This window comes from Lepus europaeus, chromosome 11 (genome assembly GCF_033115175.1).
Source record: "Lepus europaeus isolate LE1 chromosome 11, mLepTim1.pri, whole genome shotgun sequence".
Classification (NCBI taxonomy): Eukaryota; Metazoa; Chordata; class Mammalia; order Lagomorpha; family Leporidae; genus Lepus; species Lepus europaeus.
The window spans coordinates 83,768,824-83,795,385 of NC_084837.1; the positions used below are offsets into that span (position 1 = coordinate 83,768,824).

Genomic DNA, 26,562 nt, shown 5'->3' on the forward strand with positions numbered 1-26,562 from the left:
AATTGATATCCACAGAACATTCAGAACAAAATCCTGTCTTTTACAACAAAATGGATGCAAATGGAAATCATTATGCTTAGTAAAATAAGCCAACCCCAAAAAGATAAATTCATGTATTTTCTCTGCTATGTGACAGTTAATATAGAATACAAAAAAAATGTGTAGGAGTGAAACAGACATTTTATGATATGTCTGTTGTTTTTAGCCCTTGTTTATACTCCTATGGAACTGTGGTTACTCTACTTTTTACTCATTGAATATTATGGTTAGTGGTGAATTAACCTGTGATTATAGAGTAGACTGAAAGCATGAGAAAGGAAGGAAGGAAAAGAGGAAGGAAGGAAGGAGAAGAGGAAGGAAGGGAGGGAGGAAGGAAGGGAGGGAGGAAGGAAGGAAGAAGGATGAGGAAAATGGGGGGGGGGAGTATGGATATCATCTTAGAATTGTAGCTATGAAATACATGAAATTTCTCTTTTGATTAATAAAACATTTAAGAAGAAAAAGAAAAAATCACAGGGCTCAACATATTGCCCATACAGGACAGTATGGAGCCCCAAGGAGGCAGGAAAAGGGGTGGGAATCCTGAGAGGTTTGGCCTTTGAAGGGGAAAATTCTTTTCTAATCTCTCAAAAGCAGAGAATTAGCCAGGCAACACTTCTGGTTAATGGTGGCCCCAGGGAAGAAATGGAAGCACAGGCTTTATTACTAAAGGAGTCAGGCCTTCCCAGGCCCTCAGCCAACCAGTGTGGCCTGGAGGAACGACATGTGGCCAAGGAAGCGCTCTGAAACTGACAACATCCAAACTGGAAAAGTGAACTACTTAACAGAACTGTAACTCTGAGTATTTGTTAATACCCAAAGGGGACTAGAATGCCATGTGATTGCTACCATGTTAATCATCTGCCTAGGAAGCATGACAATGAAATTAAAAGCCCACGCATTGGCAGAGTTTGTGTTGGGGACTCAGGAAAATTACTCGCACAGCCTCAGCTTCATCTGCATAGAGACTCCTACCCTCCAGTGTTAATCAACATGAGTGCCTGGCACACACACATGAAATGAATACGTATTAGTTCCTTTCCTAAGGGAAAAGTGGATGAACTCAAAGGGTCACATTTCCAATTTCTAAATAAAAGTCACTGGGAAGATGTAATGCTTCCAAATGGCATACTTAAAAATGGCTTTAAGAAAGAAAAGTTGGTGGAATAACTCAAATGGGAAATCATTCATTCAATAAATTCCATTATGCAACAACAAAAAAAGAAAACATAACACAGATCAATATCCCTTACAACTATATATACAAAATTTTTTAACAAAAACTTTTATAAAGCAAAGATATTTTAAAAGAATAATACATCATTGCCATCATCTGGTAATATACGATTGGTTTAACATCCACCAGGTAAAGGGTATAAGTGAACTATTGAAACATGCAACATAAATGAATTTCAAATTAATTATGTACAATGATCTCAAATTAATTATGAAAGAAATTAAACAAAAATTAAAATTCTTATGATGCCATTCATGTAAAACTCTATAAAATTCTAACAAATATACAGTGTCAGAAAGCTGAACAGGAGCCAGCAGTACAGTTCAACAGGTTAAGTCACCATCTGTGATGCCAGCATCCCATATGACTACTGGTCCAAGTCTGGCTGCTCTGCTTCCAATCAGCTCCCTGTTAATGTACCAGGGAAAGTAGCAGAGGTGAGCCCAAGTACTTGGGCCCCTGCACCCATCCGAAAGACCCGGAAGAAGCTCCTGGCTCCTGGCTTTGGCCCAGCCCCAACTGCGTGGCCATTTGGGGAGTGAACCAGCAGATGGAAGACCTCTCGCACTATAACTCCACCTTTCAAACAAATAAATCTTTAAAAAAAAAAAAAACTTCAAACAGGACTTGTGATAGAAGAGAGGGGATATATAATTTAAATACACATTTTACTGAAAATGTATTTCTACTGCAAGATAGAGTAATCATTATCTTTTTTCTGTCTCCTTCATAAATTTTTGCTTCCTTAAAAGCCAGTAACAGATGCACATACATTTCACTGTGTTGATTTTCTAGTAATAAAAATAACTCATACATTACCTGGCCATTCTAATGTCTTTTTCTACCATTGCTTTTGCCAACTCAACGTGAATATCCATGGGCTGCAATATATGCATAGATGATGGATGTTGAAATCGACATTTTTTCCAGTTTTCCTCTTTAAAAAAAATTTTAATATTAAATAACTTTTTAAATTATCAGATATTTTGTGGAAAAACTATGTTACTAGAAAACAATCATTCAATGAACACCAATTTTTACAAGTTAAATAATCTATATTTTTAAATACAGATTTACAGGAGATAGAAAAATTCTGAATATGTGAAGAATGTTCATACGCTATCATCTTGCATTTCAAAACAAACAGGAGGAAAAGCCCAACAAGTTAATGTTTGGATTCCAGAAAAAGTGATCAAAGTGGGTGGTGACAATGAGAAGAAGGGGAAAAAAATAGAAGGAATAAAGGGCATTTAAGAGATTCCTAACTGAAATAATTAGAAAAGCTTAGCACACAATTCCAAACTAAAAAACTAAAAATGACTTGCAACAAGCAATATTTTGTGTTAAAAATGTGTGACAATCACTTTCCTCTAAAAAAAGAAAAAGGTCCCAAAGACAGAATTTTCCAATGGCTAACAGATCTATAAAGATAATCATCAATAATGATGATAATAAATGAAAATCTTCAATCATTTATAATTCAAAAAATTATTCTTAAGTACATACAAAAGAAAAAGGTAGCTTTAGTGGTCTGTGTAGGTACTTCCCTTCCAGGAATTAACAGACTCTTAATGTTACTGGTAATGCTCTGAGCAGCTCAAAATTCTTTATTATGATTTGCATGTACTTAAAAACCCTAAAGCTTCCAAAGCACCTACTGCTTTTCAAAGCTATCTTTTAGGTTTTTCAGTTATGAGCCAAAAAAGAAATACAGCCACCAAGTATCCTGAACTGGTCCAGATCCTAGCAGAAGGGCAAGAGCTGTGCAGATGGGTCTCAAAGTGTGCAAGGGTCACCCCTTCGCTAAGATCTCCACCCCAGGGGGAGCTTACACCTTTCTACCATGTGATTTACGTAAAGGCATGTTTCCAAACTTCGCCTGGGTGTGTGTCCACCCCTACACGTGATGGCAAACACTTCTGTTGCACATCCATTTTCCCGTTGCACATCCAGTTTCTCTACACTGGAGAGTCATAGCTTTAGAAAGGATTCCTGATGGTCTCCTTATCACTGCAAATAAAGTATTTGGTGTGACAAATGCTTCTGACTGACGTTTTGATTTCTACTCAGGACAAAAGCAAATAATTCTAGTTCAATGACATTACATTTTAATACATCTCATCACTTCTACTAGACTATAAATTTTACACTTTCCACCAGAAACCTATCACAAAGTTATAAACTCAAGAACATTTAATTAATACTTACTGCTTCAAAAACCTAAAGAAGTATAAAGAACTAAAAATCTTTACTTAAGCAATAAAAACACCAAAGCTTTGAGAAGGTAACTAAATCAATTGCCTTCAAGGTTTGAAGGCTGTATCTACTGGTTGGGTATTCCATACCCTAAATACTTAGGACCAGAGTTATTATCAATTTTCATATTCTCTTGAAATTTGGAATATTTCCATAAACATAATGATATATTTGCAATGGGACATATATCAAGATGAAATTTAATTATGTTTTAAATACACTTTATACACATAGCCTGAAGGCTATTCTACATAATAATTTCAGGGCACTTGCATTTTAACTAAGAATTTTAACTAAAATTTGTGGAATTTTCTATGTTGTAGCATCTTATCAGGCCTCAAAAACTTTTAGTTTTTTAGACTTAATCTAAATGGTGCTATGTACTGTTAAAACGAATATCCAAATTTTTATTTCTATTTGAAATTGTGACAGTGATTTTGCACTAATAGGTTCTTCTTTGGTACTCTTAAGTAAACAATAGAATATGTGTGCGAAATGGTTGCATATACACACAAACACATCCATCACCAAAGATATTCAACGCAATTCCAAGATGCTAAAAGTTGAGACGTGGTTTACCTGCTCGTGCAAAGAGTAGTTGCACACTCTTTATTTCAACATCAAATTTGTCATATGCTTTATCCATTATTTCTTCCAGAGATGAATTAGTAGTCTTCTGTAAACCTTGATCTTTGCTGTTGAGCTAAAGTGAAGAAAAAAATTTTAATTTCTTTCACAGTATAAAATTCATACATCAGGGTTGGCACTTTGGCACAGTGGGTTAACACCCTGGCCTGAAGTGCTGGCATCCCATATGGGCGCCGGTTCAAGACCTGGATGCTCCACTTGCAATCCAGCTCTCTGCTGTGGCCTGGGAAAGCATTAGAAGATGGCCCAAGTCCTTGGGCCCCTGCACCTGCGTGGGAGACCTGGAGGAAGCTCCTGGCTCCTGGCTTTGAATTGGTGCAGCTCCAGCCGTTGCAGCCAATTGGGGAGTGAACCATTGGATGGAAGACCTCTCTCTCTCTCTCTCTCTCTCTCTCTCTCTGTGTGTGTGTGTGTGTGTGTTTCCTCTCTCTGTGTAACTCTTCAAATAGATAAATAAATCTTTTAAAAAAATAAAATTCATACATTAACCTTTAGTTATATTTTCTAAAAATCCAACTAAAATGAGAATATTTCCCTTAATGAATCTGTATTCTGCTTAATTTATTTCTTTTTAAGATTTATTTATTTGAAAGGCAGAGTTACAAAGACAGAGTAGAGAGAGAGCTCATCCACCCACTGGTTCACTCTCCAAATGGTCACAACAGCCAGGGCAGGGCCAGGCCAAAGCCAGGAGTCAAGAGCGTCATCTGCGTCTCTCAAGTGACTTGAGCCATCTTCGGCTGCTCTCCTAGGCACATTACTAGGGATTTTAATTGTAAGTGGAGCACCGGGACTCAAACCAGCACCTATATGGGATGCCGGCATCACAGAGGATAGCTTAACCCACTGTGCCACAATGCCAGCCCCCTGCATAATTTATTGATACTTATCTGCAAATACTTCATGAGTAATACAGTATTTCAGTATATATCTCTATGGAGTACTAAATGTTCAACACATTTTCGTTAACTAAGAGACCAGTTAAACAGCTATACATCTCAAAAAGCAACTCTTCCTCCTGGATCTCAGCAGTTACTGCCACTAAGAGCTCAGCTACCTAGCAGCCACCCTATATCCATCAACAAGGAATAGCAGGGTTGGCACCTTCTTCCCACTATATCACAAGAATAGTCAGGCCACTTAGAATTTAGCTCCAAACTCTTCCATTTGTCCATTCCCCACAGAAACAAAAATTAATTCAGGACAACTCTTTTTTTTTTTTTTTTTTTTTTTTTTTCCAGATCTTTACCTTTTCATGGAAGTCTGCATTCCTTGAGATTCTAAAACTCCTAAATTTAGGAGTTTTTTTTTATTCCACTTAGATACCAACAATAGTTGAACAAATATTCATTCAAATGTGTATAATTTCTTATTGTCAAAATATACATGTAACAAATAACACTGCATAACTAAATCATGAAAACTAGGAATGCTCCTCTCCAATTAGGAAAAGACAGATGGAATCCAAACTTCGAAATCAAATCACCTTCTAGCAGAAAAATTCTAGTTTTTCTTTGTTTTAATAACCATGACATATATAAAAAAAAAAACACTCTAAGGTAGGGTTGACAAAAAAGTAAGAAAAATTAGTGTAGGTTTGATTTAATTGAATTCTGAGAACAAAACAGAACGCTAACACATAACTAGCTACCAAGCTGATCAAAGATGGGCAGAGAAAAATGTGCATATGCCTACCCGAAATGTACCAAAATCTAAAATGAGAAGATCTGACTTTTCGTGATGGAAACCAGTCTGTGGAACTATTAGATAAGAAGGCTTCAGATTTATTCTTAAATCAAGAACTTTTCGAGTTTCAATAATATGTGTAAGTCCTAAAGGCAAAGAAATAATAAAAAATTAGACGGTCAATTTGAATACATAATCAGGTAATTAGAGTAGGAAAAGAGCTTTACTTAGAAAACATCATAGAGAAATGTCATTTCCGATTCTCAATTCAATGTGTAAGATGAAAACTTCAGTTAATGCTCAACAATCACATCATAGCACAGTACAGTAAATCCAACAGAGCTAGTATTTTATACAAGAACAGTTTATAGATGTCTTGATTAAACAACAAAACAACATAACGAGTAGTTTGAGTTTACAAGCCATGTTATAAAAAAAAGTATCTTTAAAACCAGATTCACACACAGTTCAGTGAACAATTTTTTTAAGAACTGAAATGAAAGGATGTTTTCTGCCTCAAGCCCATTCAGAGACATAGGCTTTTGAATATAATTTCATGCAGAACCATCTGAGCCTCACAGTATTCTTGTCTCACACAGCCTAACAAGTATGTTTGTCTTTAAGAAAGCCATGCCCACTGTTTAGTAAAGCCTGAGTTTAAGACAAAGAAAAACTGCAATCTATACTATTTAAAATGCAATGTTTACATTAGAACATACAAAATCTTTACATTAGAACATACAAAATGTTTGCTTATGTAGACACACAAATTCTTTACCTGTAGCTGTTCTCTCTTTAATTTCTTCTAACTTCATCAATGTAGCTGATGTTATTTGCTCAAGATCTAACCCTTTATTTGACTGAAAGAATTCAACCACTGCATTGATGGTTTTCTGTAATATAATTTTAAAACACAATCATGCTACAGATAGCATTTCAATATCACAAATTTTAAGGTGTCAAAAGAGCTGTGGATTTTAACTAAGGGACTCCAAAGATTCTCTGTCCCATTGCATCTCCCTCTACAATCAAAGAGGACTTAGAGAAAAAATAGCCCAAGCAAGCTTACTGGACTTGCTTTACCCATTAAGCCACAGTATCAGCCCCTGCAAGAAAACTCACCTGAAAAGTAAATCAATGTGAAATATGAAAGAGAAGAGATAATAAAGCCCCACGTAAGAAGTATAAGATGGTTTTAATAAAGAGTCACTTTTTCTTGGCACTTACAGCGTCATAGATGACTTCCACAGGCTGAGACTGAACAATGAGCATCTGGTCAGCAGGACTATTCTCCGGATTGGTTTCAAATTCAATTTTAAGCAAGGATGATGAAGTATCACCAATAGAAGCCACAAGTGATGGTACAATGTTTTGCTGTCTCAGACCTGTTATATACCAGTGTTCTAATTTTGCTTCCATCCTATAGTCCAATAATGAAAAAATAAGTCATATAAATAAGATCTTTTGCAATTCTTAGGTCAAAACAGCAATTCTCTGTAAAAAACTCATTGAGAGCAATGACTATGCCCATTACCCAGAGATGAAATTTAATCTCCTTAGCTTGGCATTCAATTACCCACACAAGCTGTTTCTGTTTATTGTTATTAAGTTATCATCATCCACATCAAAAACCCAATGCAGCCAACTCTAGAACACTAGAGAAGTTCTGATCACCACTGTCTATAACATGGATAAACTCGTCTCCCTCCATAATTCCAAGGCCCCTCCACACCCTCCCGCTTCATCCCTACCTTACTTACTCTTCTCCATTCAGCTAGCCTAAGCTTTCTCCTAGCTCACATTTCTATTCCACAACTGAGCCTACATAGAATCAACCATGAGGCTTTTAATTTGCAACTAATGTACTATACTGCTATTGAATTATTACCTTTTTATATACCTTCTTTCATCAGCCATAACAAAAACTTGAAAATAAAACCTTACTATACCTATGCATGGCTTCTTAAAATATTAAGCCTATAAATGAAGTAGTAGCCATTAAATATTTGTAAAGGGAAGGTGAGAGGGTAGAACAAATGATGAGCTTCCCATATAGCTCCAAAACGAAATACAAGAAAATATAAAGAGATTACCTTCCCATACACAAAGAAATCAAAAAAGATAATTTAATAATCAGTTTTTTCATGCCAAATAACATTTCAGATTTTCTGACTTGAAATCATAACTAGAAATAAAAACTGAAATCAGTTTTTCAAAACTTACCTAAGGGCTTGTGCTCCTGGTCGCTGAGATACTTGGGTACCCAAACCAATTATCTGAATTTTTAGTATTTCTGGAACATTTCTGTTTTCTCTGATTGTAACAGAGGTGCTTACCAACTTGAGGGTCATTATATGAGCAACATACTAAACATAAAGAATGAATGAAAACTGTTATTCATTGAAACAATTATAAAAAATCTCCTTATTGAAATCTGTTGAACTTCAAAATGAATGAGCAACTAGAACATGGCAGATTCTGGCATCCATATGCTAACTTGAAGTGAAGAACACCAGAACATACAATATGAAATAGCCTACCAAAATAGGCCGCTTATAAATGTTCTAAAAATCCATTTCTCTTAAAGGTAATAACAATGAAACAATCACAAATCATTGGTGGCATAAAAATTCATGATGGTAGCTTTCATTTAAGCAAACGAAGTACTTCAGACCAATTCTCTATCTGTGGAAAAGAAATCATGGGGGAAGGTTCCAGCAGCATGTCTAACAAGTAAGATTTCATGTCTAGAATATAAAAAGAGTTCTTATGATCCAAGAACAACAAGAAAGAATCTAATAATGAAGAAGAAACTCAAAGGCCACTTCACAAAAGAGGACACCTAACAGCCAAAAATACATTAAAAGTACAAAACACCTTTAGTCATCCAGAAAATGTAAATTAAAATCATAACGAACTACTGTACTATATACCACCATTTAGGATGGCTGAAATTTAAAGACTGATTATGTCAAGTGTTAGTGAGTAAGTATAGCAACAAGAATCTCCACATACCACTCATAGAAATTTTTCCACACTGGGAAACTCTTCAATAGAATATGATACTAAATATATACTCTGATCCATCAAGCCTATTCTTAAGTACACACTGAACAGAAAAATCTTACATATGCACACAAAAAGACACAAGAAATTCAATGCAGCATATCCACAATAACCACAAACTAGAAACAACCCAAATGCTCAGCAACCAAAGTAGGAATAAGCTGTGGTAGCTTTCAGATGACAGAATCCTATACGGCCATGAAAATCAGGCAAACACAGCCAGCGTACAGGTCTCACATCAACACAGACAGACACGAAAGAACACAGATCCTAGGAGTCTACTTATACAAAGATTACAAAAATACAAAACAAAATAATTATGCTGGAAAAAAAAAAAAAAACAGAAGGAAACCAAAGAAAGAAGTACTAGAAAGATCATTTGAACACTTACCTTTCCAGAAGCAATAACAGGGAAGCACAGGGACTTCTACTGTGATAGCAACATTCTAAATTTTAACCTTGATAGTAACTGTATAATTTTTTTTCTTTTTGATCAATCAAATGAGCAGTACATTTTTGTTCTACTCAAGTTATATTTCAAAGTCAGGAAAAATTTATGACAAATATTTTTAAGATTCAATTTACCATTATAAGAAGTACTTTTCATAAAATTAATCTTATATTAACTAAAGCAACCAAATCTAAAACTGAAGACAGTATTCTAAACAGGAGAGCCTACCTGGAAGCATTTAACAATTAAAAAGTGAAACAGAAACTAATGATAATTCAGTTATGTTAACTGCTCAAAAAAAAAAAAAAAGAGTAACTTATTTAACTATATTCAAGATAATACAGTAAACTGAGACAAAATACCTATAAAAGCTACCTCAATCATTACCTGCTTGGGTAAAGTTAAGTTGTGGGTGCTCTCACTATATCCAATAGCAGTGAAGAGTTTATCTTTTTCCTCTTGAGTCATTAGGTCATCAATAGCTACAGAGAATAGACAATATTTCAAGAAATGAGTTTCTTAATTTCTTACATCACAATGGAAAAAACAAACTAAACAAGCATTTTAAAATCAAGTCATAAATGCCTAAGCCAACGCAGCCCAGTAGTTTCCTCTAACACACTGCTTTGACTTGTTGAAACAAGCATCGCATCTTTGCTTACTTGTCGATAAAATGCAGATACTATTAAGCAAATTCAGTTCTCTCATAAGGATTTCATAACTCCCTATTTTTTAAGGTTGATTTATTTATTTTGCATGACAGTTACAAACAGCAAGAGATGGAAACAGAGAGATCTATCTGCTGACTCACTCCCCATATGGCTAAAACACAGTGGGCTGGACCAGTTCAAAGCCAGGAGCCAGGATAAGCGCCTGGCTCCTGCCATCGGATCAGCGCGGTGCGCCGGCCACAGCGCGCTGTCCGCAGCGGCCATTGAAGGGTGAACCAACGGCAAAGGGAGACCTTTCTCTCTGTCTCTCTCTCTCTCTCACTGTCCACTCTGCCTGTCAAAAATAAAAAAAATAAAAATAAAAAAATAAAAACCAAAGCCAGGAGCCAGAAGCCAGGCACTTCATCTAGGTCTCTCACTTGGGTAGCACGGCCCAAGGACTTGGGCCATTCATCACTGCCTTCCCAAGAGCATTAGCAAGGAACTGGATTGGAAATGGAGCAGCTGGGATTCAAACCAACTCTCATATGGGATGCCAGCATTGCAGGAAGCAGCTTAACCACTGTGCCACAACACTGGTCCCATTTGCTAAACATTTTAAAATTTAAATGAAACTTGTAAATAAATTCATGTAAAAGCTAACAATAAGGAATGCTTAAATGTTGAGATGTCTAAACATTTACATCAAAAATGTAAACATTTTAAATTTTATATAACTTTTCAAGAAAATCTGTTTTATTTTAGTTAAATACAGAAACGTTCCAGTCTACATATTCACTACACTGAACTAACTTTATTTCAAAAGTATTATTTAAAACATTCAACTGACAGGCTGTGGCATAATTTACACTGTTTTTTTAACACTGTACAATAAATGATCTGACTTGGAACTTACTTTCAGGAATCAATGACTCTTCATCTTTTTGCTTAGACTCCTTCTTACCCCAAAACCCACTAAACCAGCCTCCACGTTTCTCCCCTGTGTCAGCAGACTTTTTCCTTAATTTCTGCCCCGACCGAATCACCTGAAAAAATGAAAAATTTGAGAAACAATAGCCTCTTCATTTTCAGGTGCAGCCAGTGAAAACAATGGTTATTTTTTTCAAAACAGTCATGAAATGGGTTCCTCCTGAAATCAGGCTCACAACATGTTTCTGTGATAATTTACTTTCCACACTAACTGAAAACATTTTGATGAGGCTGCATTTTACCAGCAATATCATTAAGGTTTCAATTTTTTCCCAAGGAATGGATTTTTCAAAATTTTAAGTAAAGCCGCCATCAGAACACCAAGAAGTTTATAACATGAAAAGTCCCCTGAAAGGAAGATGCTTCCACACCCAAAAAGTACTAGTTCAAAACAACTAGACATCAGAATTCAAACATATTTCTTTTTTGCTTAACTACGGGCATAGTGAGGGAAGGAAACATACAGTAAAAAAGCTCATTGAATTTCATTTTGTTCTCTTTTCTCAACAAATCCTGACTTGATGTTCAATTGTTCCTTATCTTTGCCCACTTTCAGTAAAATATGGGTGGATAACCAAAAAAGCAGAAAACAGAGAAAGAGAAAAAAAGAAATAAGATTCTATGTCCTCAGTCACTCAATCAAGTAAATCTTAATACTTTTCCCACTCAGAATTTAAAACATTTTAAGTCAATGGTAAACTGAATACAAATATAAGCCACTGTGTGTAATAAAAACTAAAATAATCTAAAGGAGAAGTTAAAAGAGTTGAATCCTATACCAAAGACTGATTCATGAATGTAAAGGCAAAGCATGTGGAAAATGTTAAACCTCTGTCACAAACCAGGCTTGAGTGCACCCATTCAAGCCCTGTTCAACTTTACAAAGCGAACCTCACACATGAGCTACCATGGACACCCAAGCTCCGCGGCATTCAATCGTTGCTGCACAAAAAAATCATCAAGAAGCTTTTTGAAAAATGCAGATGCCAAAAGCCCACCACACTCCAATTAAATCAAATTCTGAGGGACTGGGTTTCAGGAATCAGTATTTTTTAAAAACTCGCAAGTGTTCTCCAGAACCACTGAGATGACAAGGAAGGTTTCCTTCAACAGCTGCACACATTTTCAAGCAGGAAGTTTAACTACTCAATAGGATCACAAGTAGATGAAAGTGAGTTGTTCTGGAAAAGACACCCAATTAAATGTCTGTCATCTCAGTTTTTTAAGTGGCCAAGAATCTATAACCAATTCTTTTAAGGAAAATGCAAGCAGAGACTGCAAGCTTAAAGCACTCTTACATATTCTGTCTTAAACAGATGGATATTTGAAGAGTTCTTTATAAATCTAAACACAAAAATAACTATAAAGTATTTGAATATTTTATAAACATCTTTTTAAGTAAACTGAATTACCATCCTTTTATTCTCCACAAAGATTTTACTCTACAACAACACACAAGATGTATTTTGAAACTTTAACGAAGAGCATTTTTATTTTGGAAAAATTAATTACCAAGTACTGAAAACAGTATTTTGTACAAAGATAACATGTTCACAAACTCCCCACACTCAACCTTCCCCCTCCCAAATCTCTACTTAAAAAAAAAAAAAAAAAGTGGAAACAGGGCAAGATGGCGGAATAAGCAGGAAGCACACTTAGTCCGGGGGGAGAGAAAGTTTAATATAAGTGGAGATACTGCAGTGTCAAGGAAGAGTAGGGGATGAAACAGCAGAGGAAACTCTTCCGGAACTAGTGATTCACAGTGGACCTGCGTGGAGAGCGTGGGAGCCCAAGTTCGGGACACCAGCGGCAGACTCAACGCACCAGCGCTGGAACGCGAGGTGAGCCGAACCTCCATAGCCCGAGATACCAGCAGGCAAGCGGAAAGAGGAGGCTAGAGGGAACGAGGCTTGAAACTCCGTGGGGAAAAGTTCACCAGGCTAACTAGAAGAGAGAGAAAAAAAATAAAAAAAGTGACTGATACAGACACAAGTTTCTCTCTCTCCGCTCACCTCTCACAGGCGAGCAAGACAGAGCAGGCACCATTTTGGACATACGTCATAAGCAGGGCGACCTCAGGTCTGCACCAGCCCTGAGCCTAGCAGAAAAACCTGACTCTGTGGGGAGGGGTGAAATAACAGGAGATTAGCATCTAACTTGGCAACCCAGTGGGAGACTGCAGGAGAATTGGAGCCCACACTGAGGGCAGCAGAGATTCCCTGTGTGGTCCTTGGGAAAGAGCTTCCGATCTCTGGCTCCTGTGGGTATATCATTTGCCTGCTAACTACCTCCAATTACGTTCAGCTGTGCGGAATTACTTCCCTTTTGAATCAAAAAAAGAGAGATTTACCACACCTAACCTGGGAGTGTCATCCTTGACACACCCTCAACCCTGAGGAACCAAACACAGCTCTCAGTCCACACTCATCTCAAGCCTCTAAGGCTCCACTGAAAGCAGACAGTCCACTTAATATAGAGCCATAGTGTAACAAGAAAAAACACCACAGTGAAGAAACCAGATATCTCCAACATGCCAAACAACAAACGCAAAAACCAAGCTAACAAAAACAAGGAAGAAACTATGACGCCCCCAAATGAAAAAGACACCCCAATTCAAGATTATGAAGATGATGAGATCAAAGAAATGCAAGAAGCGGATCTCAAAAAATTGATAAGAACATTAAGAAGTTCTCAAAAACAAATTCTTGAACTACAGAAATCCTTCATGGACAAGATAGAAAATCTCTCTCGTGAAAGTGAAATATTAAGGAGGAATCAAAATGAAATGAAACAACTAGTGGAACAAGAAACTCTGATAGTGACTAGAAATCATAATGAAATGAAGAGTTCAATAGATCAAATGACAAACACATTAGAGAGCCTTAAAAACAGAATGGGCGAAGCAGAAGAGAGAATATCAGACTTAGAAGACAGAGAACAGGAAAGGAAACAGGCAAACCAAAGAAAAGAAGAAGAAATTAGAAATCTAAAAAATATTGTCAGGAATTTACAGGATACTATTAAAAAACCCAACATTCGGGTTCTAGGAGTTCCTGAAGGCATGGAGAGGGAGAAAGGATTAGAAGGCATTTTCAGTGAGATACTAGCAGAAAATTTCCCAGGTTTGGAGAAGGACAGAGGCATCTTAGTACAGGGAGCTTATAGAACCCCTAATAAACATGACCAAAAGAGATCCTCACCACGACATGTTGTAATCAAACTCACCACAGTGAAACATAAAGAAAAGATCCTAAAAGGTGCAAGAGAGAAACGTCGGATCACTCTTAGAGGATCTCCAATTAGACTCACAGCAGACTTCTCATCAGAAACCCTACAAGCTAGAAGGGAATGGCGAGACATAGCCCAGGTACTAAGAGAGAAAAACTGCCAGCCCAGAATACTATATCCTGCAAAGCTCTCATTTGTGAATGAAGGTGAAATTAAGACTTTTCACAGCAAACAGAAACTGAAAGAATTTGTTGCCACTCATCCTGCCCTGCAAAAGATGCTTAAAGATGTGTTACACACAGAAACACAGAAACATGGTCACCAATATGAAAGAAGGTAAAGGAAGGAAACCTCACAGCAAAAGATCACAGGAAGCTCAATTTCTCTTTGACATAGAATTAAACTCTGATGCTCTGTTAAAGCAATGTGTTAAAGTAATCTATTATGTTCTCTTGATGTCTGTTAAATTCTAATTGTTCAAAAACAGCTGAATTTTTATTAAGAGCTATGGGTTATTTAAATATTGCTTTTTTCAAAAATTTGAATATCTGCTGCTCATAAAACTAAAGCGTTGTTGGTTCTGTGTTTAGCTGTCCTCCTATAGGTTCCTATGGACTTTTTCCAGCCACTTTTATTGTATTCAGTACTTTGGGATGGCTCTGTAAACAGATGAAGCCAATAATGTATTAACAGTACCAACTGAGAGAAAGTATGGTTAACTGAGGTTACTAAAAAGAAAAAGCAATTCAAATCAATTGGCAATCTACAAAAAGAGTTAAAGATTTTAAAAGCTATTATTAAAATTGATGTATTGGTCTTATTATGCTATATTATATGTGTGTACATATTGTATGTCCACATGGGGAAATTTTATTAAGAGTTTTATTTTAAATGGCTTATAGATAAGATTGTCCATAAATTTAAGCTGCTAAAATCAATCAAAGATACATTTTAATTTGTGGGACCTGAATCTGTGTATCATATGTTTTAGACTTGTTGGTAGAAAGAAACTAAAAACATTTTAGATGGTTGTGCTTAAGTTTACTGGCTAAACAAACTACACCATGTTAGATATTTAAGAGGTGTTTTCAAATACATGATTCTTAAAATTTATAGAAGGCATTGGACCTTCTGGTAAATGTTTTCTTAAGTTGTTATCTAATGGTTGAAACGGTTTGCTAAGTATTCATGTGATATTGCTATTGTCAGCAAGCGATCTAGGACTTGCTCCCTCATTTCTCTATTCTAAGCCCAACTTGTTCTTTCATTTCTCTATTCTCTTCAAGGTAGGAAACTAATTCTATTATGAAGGAATCTGTAGGATGCACAATTTAATCTTTAGAACTTATAAAAGAGATGGCTAACATTTTTCTGCAATAGCATAGCCAAAATAAGAACTCAAATAAAAATCTCATAGCTTGATTCACTTCACCATCAGCCAAGTATACAGTAAGTAGAAAAAACCTCCCTTTCAGACCAAAGGGAAAGAAAGTTTTAAAGTGAGAATATAATTGTCCTCATGGGCATTGTCTACCTTAGAAAAACTACTACAGAACATGCCTGTGACTATAGACTTGTAGTTCAGGCCACCGAAGATGAGAGATGGGACACGGGCACTCCCTTGACTTGCATCCTCTGGTCTGCTTTAACACAAACCAGGAGGAAAAGAAAGCTCGGCATCAGAAGCAATGGGTGGCAGGCCTATTAATGGCTGATCTGTACAGTGATCTGCCCTCAAGGAGACCCAACAGGCCAGTCCACTGCAGTGGCTTTCAATGTGGTAAGCCTGGGCTTCAGCAGAAGTCAGCTTGTGAAGAGCCCTGGCAGCTCTGCCAAGAGTTGGATCACTGGAAATGGACCTGCCCTGGAGTCGAAGGATGCCCAGGTCAGAGCCACAGATCTTATTGGCTCTAAGCTGAAAAGCCCTTCACTCAGCCCAACTTCCAAAGTGACCACTGCAACTGAGGGGATGGTCAAGTAGGGTCAGCAACATTGCAGGCAGAACTGTAAATTTCTTGTTAGAGATGCCACCTGCCTTTACCTGGCCAGCTCTCCTCCCAGGCCAGCCAAGTAATGAAAGTCAACAGAGTGCCTTCCCCTAGGAGGTTCACACCTCCCTTAGGATATACCCCATGTGAAGAGATAGATAGGTCTGGGCCTCTGAATTTACAAGGCCTAAAGCCCACCAGATTATTATCAAGCCCCTTCTATCAGGTTCTATTTGCCTCTCAATCAGAAAACTTAATTGTAGCTTAGACAGCACCTTTCTTAGCTCCTCTAATAATGACTCTGTCCTTTGTTCTAGGCCCTGTCTAGTGCACTTGGGCCTCATTCCTTTGTAATCATAACCTCTACTCTACCACCAATGGCTCTACTCCCAACATGTGTGTACTGATGGTCCTCTTCCCCACTTAATGCTGTAGAATTGTTCAAACCTGGTAAATGCCACTCTTAGGATCATTGGTTACTATCCTCACTCTGTCTTTTATGACCTTGTCTAAATATGATCAGAGTCGGTGAACTTGGAAGGCTTCCATAGCCTTGGCAACTCATGACGACAGCCTAGGATGGTTACTGGCGCCATAAACTAGAGTGTCAATTTGTTGGGTCAACAACAGGAGCCACTGTGCACTTGCTCCTCATGTGGGATCTCTGTCCTTAATGTGCTGTACATTGTGATTTAATGCTATAACTAGTACTCAAACAGTATGTTTCACTTTGTGTTTCTATGTGGGTGCAAACTGTTGAAATCTTTATACTAAATTGATCTTCTGTATATAAAGAGAATTGAAAATGAATCTTGATGCAAATGGAAGGGGAGAGGGAGCGGGAGGGGGGAGGGTTGCGGGTGGGAGGGAAGTTATTGGGGGGGGGGAAGCCATTGTAATCCATAAGCTGTACACTGGAAATTTATATTCATTAAATAAAAGTAAAAAAAAAAAAAAAAAAAGTAAGGGAAAAAAGATAAAGATACTATTAGTATTGAAATCTTGGATAAAAGTAGATCACCATGCTATAAATTTCAAGGAACTTCAAAGTAACTCAAAACGTAAAAAAAATTAACAGAGAAAAGCAGAAATGAATTAACAAACACAAGTAAAAACAATGACAAAGGCTATGAAGAAAATAAATAGAAGACAGTATTTTTTTTAAAGCTTCCCTATAAACTGACAATTTACCATTTTAAAAAATGCAAATTGTTATTTAAAAATATGAGAGGCAGGCATCTGGCAAAGCAATTAAGAGACCATTTGGGATATCTACATCCCATACTGGGGTGCCTGGGTTTGAATCCCAGCTCTCCTTCCAAGTCCAGCTTCCTGATAATGTATACTGCAGAAAGCAGCAGATGACAGCTTATGTACTTGTGTCCCTGCCACCCCAGAAGGAAAGGAGATTGAATTCCAGGCTTCTGCATTTTGGAATGGCCCAGCCCTGGATCCTGCAGGCACTGGAGGAGTGAACCAGTAGTGGGAACACCTCTCCCCTTCTGCCTTTCAAGCAAAATATAAACAAATATATAAATGGCAGCAGGAGCAGCTGTTTGGCCCACCACTTAAGACACTGACTGGGACACCTGAGTCCTGTTTCAACATAAACAGATTTGTCTACTGATTCCAGCTCCCTGCTAATACACACACTGGGAGGCAGCAGTCGATAGTCCGAGTGGTTGAGTTTCTGCCACAATGTAGGAGACCTGGATTGAGTATCTAGTTCCTGCTTCATTCTTGTTCATCCCTAGCTACTGAAGGCATTTGGGTAGCAAATCTAACTCTCAAATACTTAAAAAAAAAATTAAAACATGAGAGCAATCATAGAACCATACATACATAGTACCGATGTCAAATTATTGGTTTTGATATTAGACTATAATTATATAAGATGTAATCACTGGGGGAAACTGGGTGAAGGGTACCCAGAACCTCTATAAACTATCTTTGCAGCTTCCTGTGAACTTATAATTATCTCAAAGTACTACATATGAGACCACAAATAAATGAAAATATACATATTATCTTGTAAACTCAAACTGATCTTGCTTGTCAGCTCACAGATGGAGTGAGGCTTTCTTAGCCAATGAAGACAGCTTGGATTGAGCTCAGTGTGCTCTGGATTTAAGTGAGTGTGCACTGAGTAAGATGGCACTAGGCTACTTGGACAGAACTGAAGGAAGGGTACTCAGGGTGGACAGAAGCTGCCAGATCGAAATTTGACCTAAGATCCTGGAAGTTACACATTTCAGGGCAAACCCCTAGCCTGGTTCTAAATAGATCTAGAGAGCTCTACAGATTAAGTCTCAATCACATGAGCTGGAAACACCCAGGGGACCAAGTACTTGAGGCACGTTTAATTGTTGACAAAGATCCTAACACAGGTGACTAGCTCTTGCCAATAAAAACAACAAAGCCAAAAAATGCAAGTCATAGAACCTGGGCATGCACTTGAAGAGGAAGCCTCACTGAACCCCTTCAGATATGATGGGAATATCTGCTGCTAAAGCCCTCCGATCAGAACTTGCCTTGCTAGTTCTCCCACATACCAGCTTGTCCGCCCCCGCCCAGGAGGTCTGCCCTAGATGACAGAACTGGAAGACAGAATAAGCCTGCCTCTTCTCTCCTTGCTTGGTGACTTCACAACAATAAAGCATTTCTTTTCTGCGAGCATCAGAAAAGGAGCCCTTGGTCAGTACGAAATCTCCTATCAAACAGAGGCAAAACCCTTCCACTTCTTCCCAAATACCCTGCTGTTGCCTGCACTTACTTCCCTGTCCAGCTAAAAGCCCAAAACTAACTGAAGACTATCCTTTGCCTGTATTTAAAACTCTGGTGCTATGCACTTTTCATTACAAGGAAAAAACATCCATCTTGGATGAATCTAATTGCTTTTTCTTTAATCCTTCCTTCTTTGTCTACTGTATCTAATAATTAATCTTTCTTCAATTTTTAAACTACTGTAACTGGTACTAAGAATACATAACTAATCTGAAGTGACAAAAATTAGGGAGGAGTAAAACAATCTGTTTCCTCCAATGACTCATTCCAGTGACTATTTGATAAGAACAATGCACGGCAGTAGCAAATACTTTTTAAAATATTCATACTCTCTGATCCAACAACCTTGAAGAAACTGTCCTTAAGAAAATAAGAGAGGGGCCAGCGCCATGGCTCACTTGGTTAATCCTCTGCCTGTGGCACTGGCATCCATGCCGGGTTCTAGTCCTGGTTGCTTCTCTTCCAGTCCAGCTCTCTGCTGTGGCCTGGGAAGGCAGTGGAGGATGGCCCAAGTGCTTGGGCCCCTGCACCCGCATGGGAGACCAGGAGGAAGCACCTGGCTCCTGGCTTCAGATTGGCATAGTGCACCGGCAGTAGTGGCCATTTGGGGGGTGAACCAATGAAAGGAAGACCTTTCTCTCTGTCTCTCTCTCTAACTCTGTCAAATAAATAAATTAAAAAAAAAGAAAAGAAAAGAAGAGAAAAAAATATAGGGACAAGACTATTTATTGTAGTATCACTTATGATTAAATACAGTAACCAGGGGAAAATAGGCAAATTTTGGCACATGCACAGAACAAATAATATCTAGTTAGTTAGTTATTTAATTTTTTAAGATTTATTTTTATTATTTATTTGAAAGTTAGAGTTATATATAGAGAGAAGGAGAGGCAGAGAGAGAGGGGTGGGTCTTCCATCTGCTGGTACACTCCCTAGATGGCTGCAATGGCTGGAGCTGCGCTGATCCGAAGCCAGGAGCCAGGAGCTTCTTCCAGGTCTTCCACAAGGGTACAGGCACCCAAGAACTGGGACCATCTTCTACTGCTTTCGCAGGCCATAGCAGAGAGCTGGCTCAGAAGTAAAGCAGCCGGGTCTCTAACCAGCGCTCATAGGGGATGCCGGCACTGCAAGTGGCAGCTTTACCCACTATGCCACAGCGCCAGCTCCAGCTATTTATTTATAATGATGTCAAATAAATTATTCTACTGCCATTGAAAATGAAATACTACAATAACCTAATTTTTTAAAGAAAGAAAAGCAAGTTTTAAAACTTTCTCTTGGCTCCACATTCCCCACCATCTACCACTCTAGTTACCAGCTCCACATACAGCAATCATTCTGTTTATAATTTCTCCAACTCCTAATGTTTCCTTCTTGCTTATTCCCATCAAGTTTCCTCTGTCCACATGCTTCAACAATAATTGCTCTTTGACTTCTTTATTACTAAATCCCATGGAAAAGTTTCAGTTCCATAACAGCATAAGTCCTCCTAGCCCAACCTTCCTACTGAATACAACACAAAATCCTAGACTATATAAAAACTTTCATCACAGACTGCAAAGTAAGGAAAGCAGGCAGATTTGGGAGGGAAGTCCAGCTTGGAGAAGGGACCTGCAAGAGTGAGTGTCCCTTGCCTTTTGTTTTCTCAGTGTCATCCCACCGTGACGCTGCCCCTTAGGTCCCTGCACCTTGGCAGACCCTTGTCTTGAACACAGGCCTGGCCTATAACTGGTGAGGAGATTTCCGTGATTCTGTGTACAAGGGCTTTGTTACTATGTAAGACCACAGCCGCCATCCTGGTAGTCTGTCTCTCCCAATGAAGAAGAAAGCACGGTCTATGCTGGGGAGTCCACTGGACCAAGAACTGAACATAAAACGTGTGAGATGGCAGCAGTATCTAGCTAGCAGCCAACAAAACTAACGTCTTCTCTACTAAAACCACAAGAAATTAAATTCTACCAACGAAAGCAGATCCTCCACCTGTCACCCTTCAGAGGATACAGTCTCTGTTAGTATCTTGCAACATCTTGCGATCTGATCAGCCAAAGCAAGCTTAGACTCCTGACCCACAGAAACTCTGAAGTAATTACTGTGTACAATTGGGCAGGTAGCTAAAACCCTGAGAGAAACTCTTTATTTCCAGCCAGCAAACCAGAAAACAGAGTCCAAGAACACCACAGAATATAGGAGAAGATGCCAGAGGGGAAAGAGCCACAGAAAAGTGCATCTCGTCATTTCGTGCATGAACCTAACTATACTCAAAGGCAGTCACAGCAGTTCCCTTCAGCACATGAGCCAAGGAGTCTGTGAGGTATGCGTGTTTCTGTCTTCTTCTTTTGTTGCTCTATAACATTCTAAATTTTTCTATATTTAATTGTACTGTATTCATCATTCTTCTTTTAATTACCAAAAAAATCCATGTCATAGAAACACAGCTTATAATTTATAATCACATCATGGAGCAATGCACACAGGGTACCAACATATAAGCAGTTATCAACTATTATGAACAGGCTGATTCCAACTCTGCAAAGAAAGAAAATAAGAAAGAAGAAAGGAAGGTGAGAAGAATGGAGGGAAGAAGAAAAAGGAAGAGAGGAAGGGGGAAAGAAGCTCAAAGGGAAGGAAGAGGAAAGAAAGAAAAAAAGTAAAAGAAATAGGAGAGAAAAAACATAAAGAAGAAGGTATATAAACATGGAGCAAAAATTGGAAATCTATATTCCAAATCATTAACAGTAGCTTTCTAAATTACTAGGATTATGGATGAACTTTTGTTTATTTTCTTTTTGGTGGTTTTCAAATTCTGGGTTGCAAATTTTTTCAAATTTTTCCTAGGGCCAACATTGTGGTGCAGCAGGATAAGCCTCTGCCTGTCGCGCCGGCATCCCATATGAGTGCTGGTTCGGGCCCCAGCTGCTCCTCTTCCTATCTAGCTCTCTGCTTATGGCCTGGAAGGCAGTGAAGGATGGCCCGAGTGTTTGGGCCCCTGCGCCCACATGAGAGACCCAGGGGAAGTTCCTGACTCCTGGCTTCAGATGGGCCCAGCTCTGGCCATTACGGCCATTTGGGGAGTTGAACCAGCTGATGGAGGACCTTTCTCTCTGTCTCTCCCTCTCTGTCAGTAACTCTGTCTCTCAAATAAATAATAAAATCTTAAAAAAAAAAATTTTCCCTTGCATGTTAGTGGTTTTTTCTAGTATTGCAGTCTTTTTTCTCCTGAGATAAAATAAGCGATTAAAAACTCAACTTTTATTATCACTTGGGTAAATTTCAACAACTTGTCATGAAACTTTCCCAATCATACGTTTCAATATTAACATGTTTAAAACATAAACTGGGGCTGGTGCTGTGACTTAAGAAGTTAAGCCTCCTCCTGTGACAGCCGTTTTGGAGACCCAGCTGTTCCACTTCCAATCCAACTCTCTGGTAATGGCCTGGGAAAGTAGTGGAGGATGGCCCAAGTGTTTGGGGCCCCTAGAACCACATGGGAGACCCAGACAAAACTCCAGGCTCCTGGCTTCAGCCTGGCTCAGCCCTGGCTATTGCAGCCATTTGGACAGTGAACCCACAAAAGGAAGATCTCTGTCTTTCCTCCTCTCTCTGTAACTCTGCCTATCAAATAAATAAAAAATAAATATTTAAAACATAAAAACAATTAACAACAATGCTTACCTCAACTTGTGCTTGTTGTCTTGCTAAAATTATGTTAAAAACATCCAGGGACTTCTCCAAGTCCTACAAAACAAAGACACATTTATAAACAGGAAAATGATCAATAGACAAAAAAAGCATTTCTTTTAAGTTTTCTAGGCTCGTCCAGTCCATCACCAGTACATTATCTAATGAAAACTCAAGTATAAATTTGAACATACACTAGGTTTTTAAAATTTTTATAAGAGAAAATAAGTTTTCCAAGAAATTCTCCATTAAATACAGTATAAGAATTTTTCTGTGAAGTTATTATAATGCACAGAGAGCATATATGTACATGCCAATAAGAATATTTAGGAAAGTGATTTGTCTTCTAGATGCTTTATATATTATTTCCTGCAATCCTCATAACTCTGTAAGACAAATATTGTATTCATTTTATACAACAGAACAGAAGAAATGAGAGGCTGAGAACTTGTGTCCATGATCAGAACAGAGTACCTGAATCCATCTGAACCCATATCTATCTGATTCCAACTACTATGCTTTTTTCTAAGACAACATATCAGAATAATTTCGGAATAACAGAAATTCATTATTGACATTTTGAATGAGTAGCAGAAATAGTTCTACAACCTAGATTAGATAACAGCAAATTATGTATCCAGTGTATGCCTTCTCCATTTAAAAAGGGTAACTGAGACTCCTATGCAAAAATTCTTTATAAATATTATTTTGAATTTTTTAAAAATCCACGAATTTTCACTAGCAAAATCAGGTAGATCTAATAAAAACATATTTAAACAACTCCAATACTGATTTTCTAAACACTACTATAAAAAATGGGCGTATTTCCCCAAATACTTCATTGGAACCTTATGATATCTGATTAGGAAAATGGTTTTGTAAAAGAAAAAAAAACTAAACTAAAAAAAACATACTCCGTATTTTCCTGGGAAACTTGCTCTGAAAAAGAACTGAGCTCTGTTCTTTCTAGAATTAAATTTTTTTCAAATTAAGTGTAAAACAATTAATTAGAAAAGATGATTAGACAAACAGTGGCTGTTGTTAATAAATGCAAGATGTACCTGAATTTGCTTCTGCATTTCCTCTGAGACTTTTGTCTGGGTCAGCTTGGCTTTGTAGGCACTTCTGTAACTCCTGAGCAGCTGCCTGTGCTTCTTTATGTTACTCCATGACCACATCTGTGTGTACCTTCTTATGTGAACTTCAAGGACACAATCAATCGCATACTTCCACCTGAAAACCAAATTAACGCCTATTTGAATACAGAAGTTTAAGAAACAGCAAGAAAAGAGCTTCTTGCTAATTTTTAAAATTTTCATTAATATACAGAGAATAGATCTGACATATTTCATAGACACAATTCTGTAACCATACTTTCCTGCCGTTCTACCTTCCTGAATCTCCCTCCTTTTTTAAATTTCTGTAATAACATACTTCCAATTTACTTAATAGTCACAGGCTTAATGCACCACTAACCATAATGTCCAACAAGTAAAAAATAGAAAGACCACTGTTCCACAGGAATAGAGACAAGGATTATAAATAATAAACAAGTTTTGACTTTTAAGATCTCACATTGTCAAGTTTTTTGTTCTTAACGTTCATTCTTAAGAACTCAATAATAACATTTCAATTCTCCAGTATAATTCTACGGCTTAAGGAGTAACTTCTGGGGCCGGCACTGTGGCACAGTGGGTTAATCCTCCACCTGCGGTGCCAGCATCCCATATGAGCAACGGTTCTAGTCCTGGCTGCTCCTCTTCCAATCGAGCTCCCTGCTATGGCCTGGGAAAGCAGTAGAAGATGACCCAAGTCCTCAGGCCCCTTCACTCATGTGGGAGACCGGGAAGAAGCTCCTGGCTCCTGGCTTTAGATCGTCACGGCTCCAGCCATTGCAGCCATTTGGGGAGTGAACCAGCAGATGGAAGACCTCTCTCTCTCCTCTCCCTCTCACTGTCTGTAACTCTACCTTTCGAATAAATAAATAAAATCTTTAAAAAAAAAAAAAAAAGGAGTAACTTCCAAGAATAGAGAATGCCAAAGCAGAATCACAAGGGAAGACACAACACAAACAATAGTCATGTCCTGCATAACGCACTTCCACACAAGATGGACTGCATATGACAGTGCTCTCACAAGACTGTAATCTAATGATAAGCTCGTCATCTCGCTGGGTGAGTGCAGTATCCACCATCCCCAAAGGATGCATTTCTCAGAACATGCTTCCAGCATGAAGCGATTCACTACTGAGTCCATGTAGGAGGCTGACTGATAAGACTTCTTTTAAAATGTTAAAAGTCTTGAATTCTAAGAATTTGGGAATCCAGGAAGGAGAGTACAAGAGTGTTTATCAAGTAACATGAACCTATAAGGATATTTCAAAAAGACTATGAAAAAACAGAATTAAAAGTTTTTGTGCAAATCTATGAAGAGCTGCTTCTTAACTTTACATGAACTGTTTTAATCTCCCATGAATAAAAGATATTCCCTTCTTGTCTATTAAAGAAAGAAGGGGCCAGACTACACAACTTCAAAGGTTTCTTGACTCTGAGTGTCCTGAAGTATACATTTACACATTTCTCACAAAATTAAAAACAAATTCTAACTCACCATTGTCGGCTATTGGTATGAAGTGGCACATAAGGTTTATATTTCCTGTAAGGGGCATTTCTAACCATATAATCCACTGACTCCAAAAGGTCAATCATACTTAAGTACTGTAAAAACAAAAACAAAATTATGTTCTTTACATCACACACAGGAAGAAAGGTCAAATTTTACTCCATTTTCCAACTATTGAGATGCCAAATACCCTGAACAATGTTGACTGCAAACTCTGTAATATGCTGTAATCGATCAAGTTTAATACACTCTCAATTATATAATTGATCAAGTTTAATACACTATCAATTATAAGTTGTATCATAATTTTTTGGTTCCACTACAAAAGAAACCAGTGACATCAATTAAATTGTTATGTCATCGATATTATACAGCCTATTTTCAGGTATGTTAAAATGTGATATAAATGTACATCTTAGAAACAATGAGACACAGTATCTGGTAATAGTCCGTTTCTAAAAGTATTTTTCCTCTAGACCACTACTTTAGCCGTTGCTAACAATGAACTGATTTTCCAATTATTTCCAAAAATTACTCCCTAACAAAACCAAGGAAATGACATTTAAGCACCCATCTCACCACCAACACAGAAACTCTGTGTGGATCTGATAAGCAGCTCAAAATGGAAGGAAAAACATCCAGAGAGAGATCATGAGACCGCAGGGAGCTGGAGGAAGCCTAGCTTCCTCCCACAACCTCTCTCAACGCAATTTTAGCTAAGTGCTACTTACCGTGTGAGCAATTCAGCACCTGAAACATTCTAGACGGGACTTAACTGCTTTGTGAACATACAACATACTCCAGATTAAAGACTTAATGGAAGAAAAAGGATACAAAATGGTTCATAATTTTTATAACGATTACATGTCAAAATGATACTACTGCAGGAATGTTATCTTAAATAAAATGTTATTAAAGTTAATGTCACCTGTTTTTGACTTTGCTACTGTATCTTCTAGAAAATCTGTAATTACAAAAACAACTTGTATTTTATTTTTAATGTACATCAGTGTGCCAAAAGCTCAATTATCTAAATTTCTTGCCTTTGTTTCACCTATAATCTTCGAACTCTCCTTCTCAAATTCCCCAGGCTGCTCCACTTCTGATCCAGCTCTCCGCTATGGCCTGGGATAGCCATAGAAGATGGCCCAAATCCTTGGACCCCTGCACCCACACGGGAGCCCTAGAGGAAGCTCCTGGCTCCTAGCTTCAGATCAACCAACTCCGGCCCTCGCGGCC

General features: G+C 37.8%; 1 protein-coding gene across 2 annotated transcripts in view; it reads right to left on the bottom strand.

Annotated features, from left to right (window-relative positions):
• The window catches only part of VPS13C (vacuolar protein sorting 13 homolog C), a 197,979-nt gene that overhangs the window by 126,685 nt on the left and 44,732 nt on the right, over positions 1-26,562 (bottom strand). For both annotated transcript variants that reach the window (XR_009867321.1, XM_062206048.1), the window contains exons 12-22: positions 25,312-25,418; positions 23,763-23,934; positions 22,696-22,758; positions 10,950-11,079; positions 9,771-9,865; positions 8,090-8,232; positions 7,094-7,286; positions 6,645-6,759; positions 5,876-6,012; positions 4,112-4,235; positions 2,096-2,213 (exon numbers count right to left, since the gene is read on the bottom strand). Coding sequence is in view for 1 of the 2 variants with exons in the window: in XM_062206048.1 (XP_062062032.1) it covers positions 2,096-2,213; positions 4,112-4,235; positions 5,876-6,012; positions 6,645-6,759; positions 7,094-7,286; positions 8,090-8,232; positions 9,771-9,865; positions 10,950-11,079; positions 22,696-22,758; positions 23,763-23,934; positions 25,312-25,418 (1,397 nt within the window). In the remaining variant the exon portion in view is untranslated. The remainder of the gene's footprint in view (positions 1-2,095; positions 2,214-4,111; positions 4,236-5,875; positions 6,013-6,644; positions 6,760-7,093; positions 7,287-8,089; positions 8,233-9,770; positions 9,866-10,949; positions 11,080-22,695; positions 22,759-23,762; positions 23,935-25,311; positions 25,419-26,562) is intronic.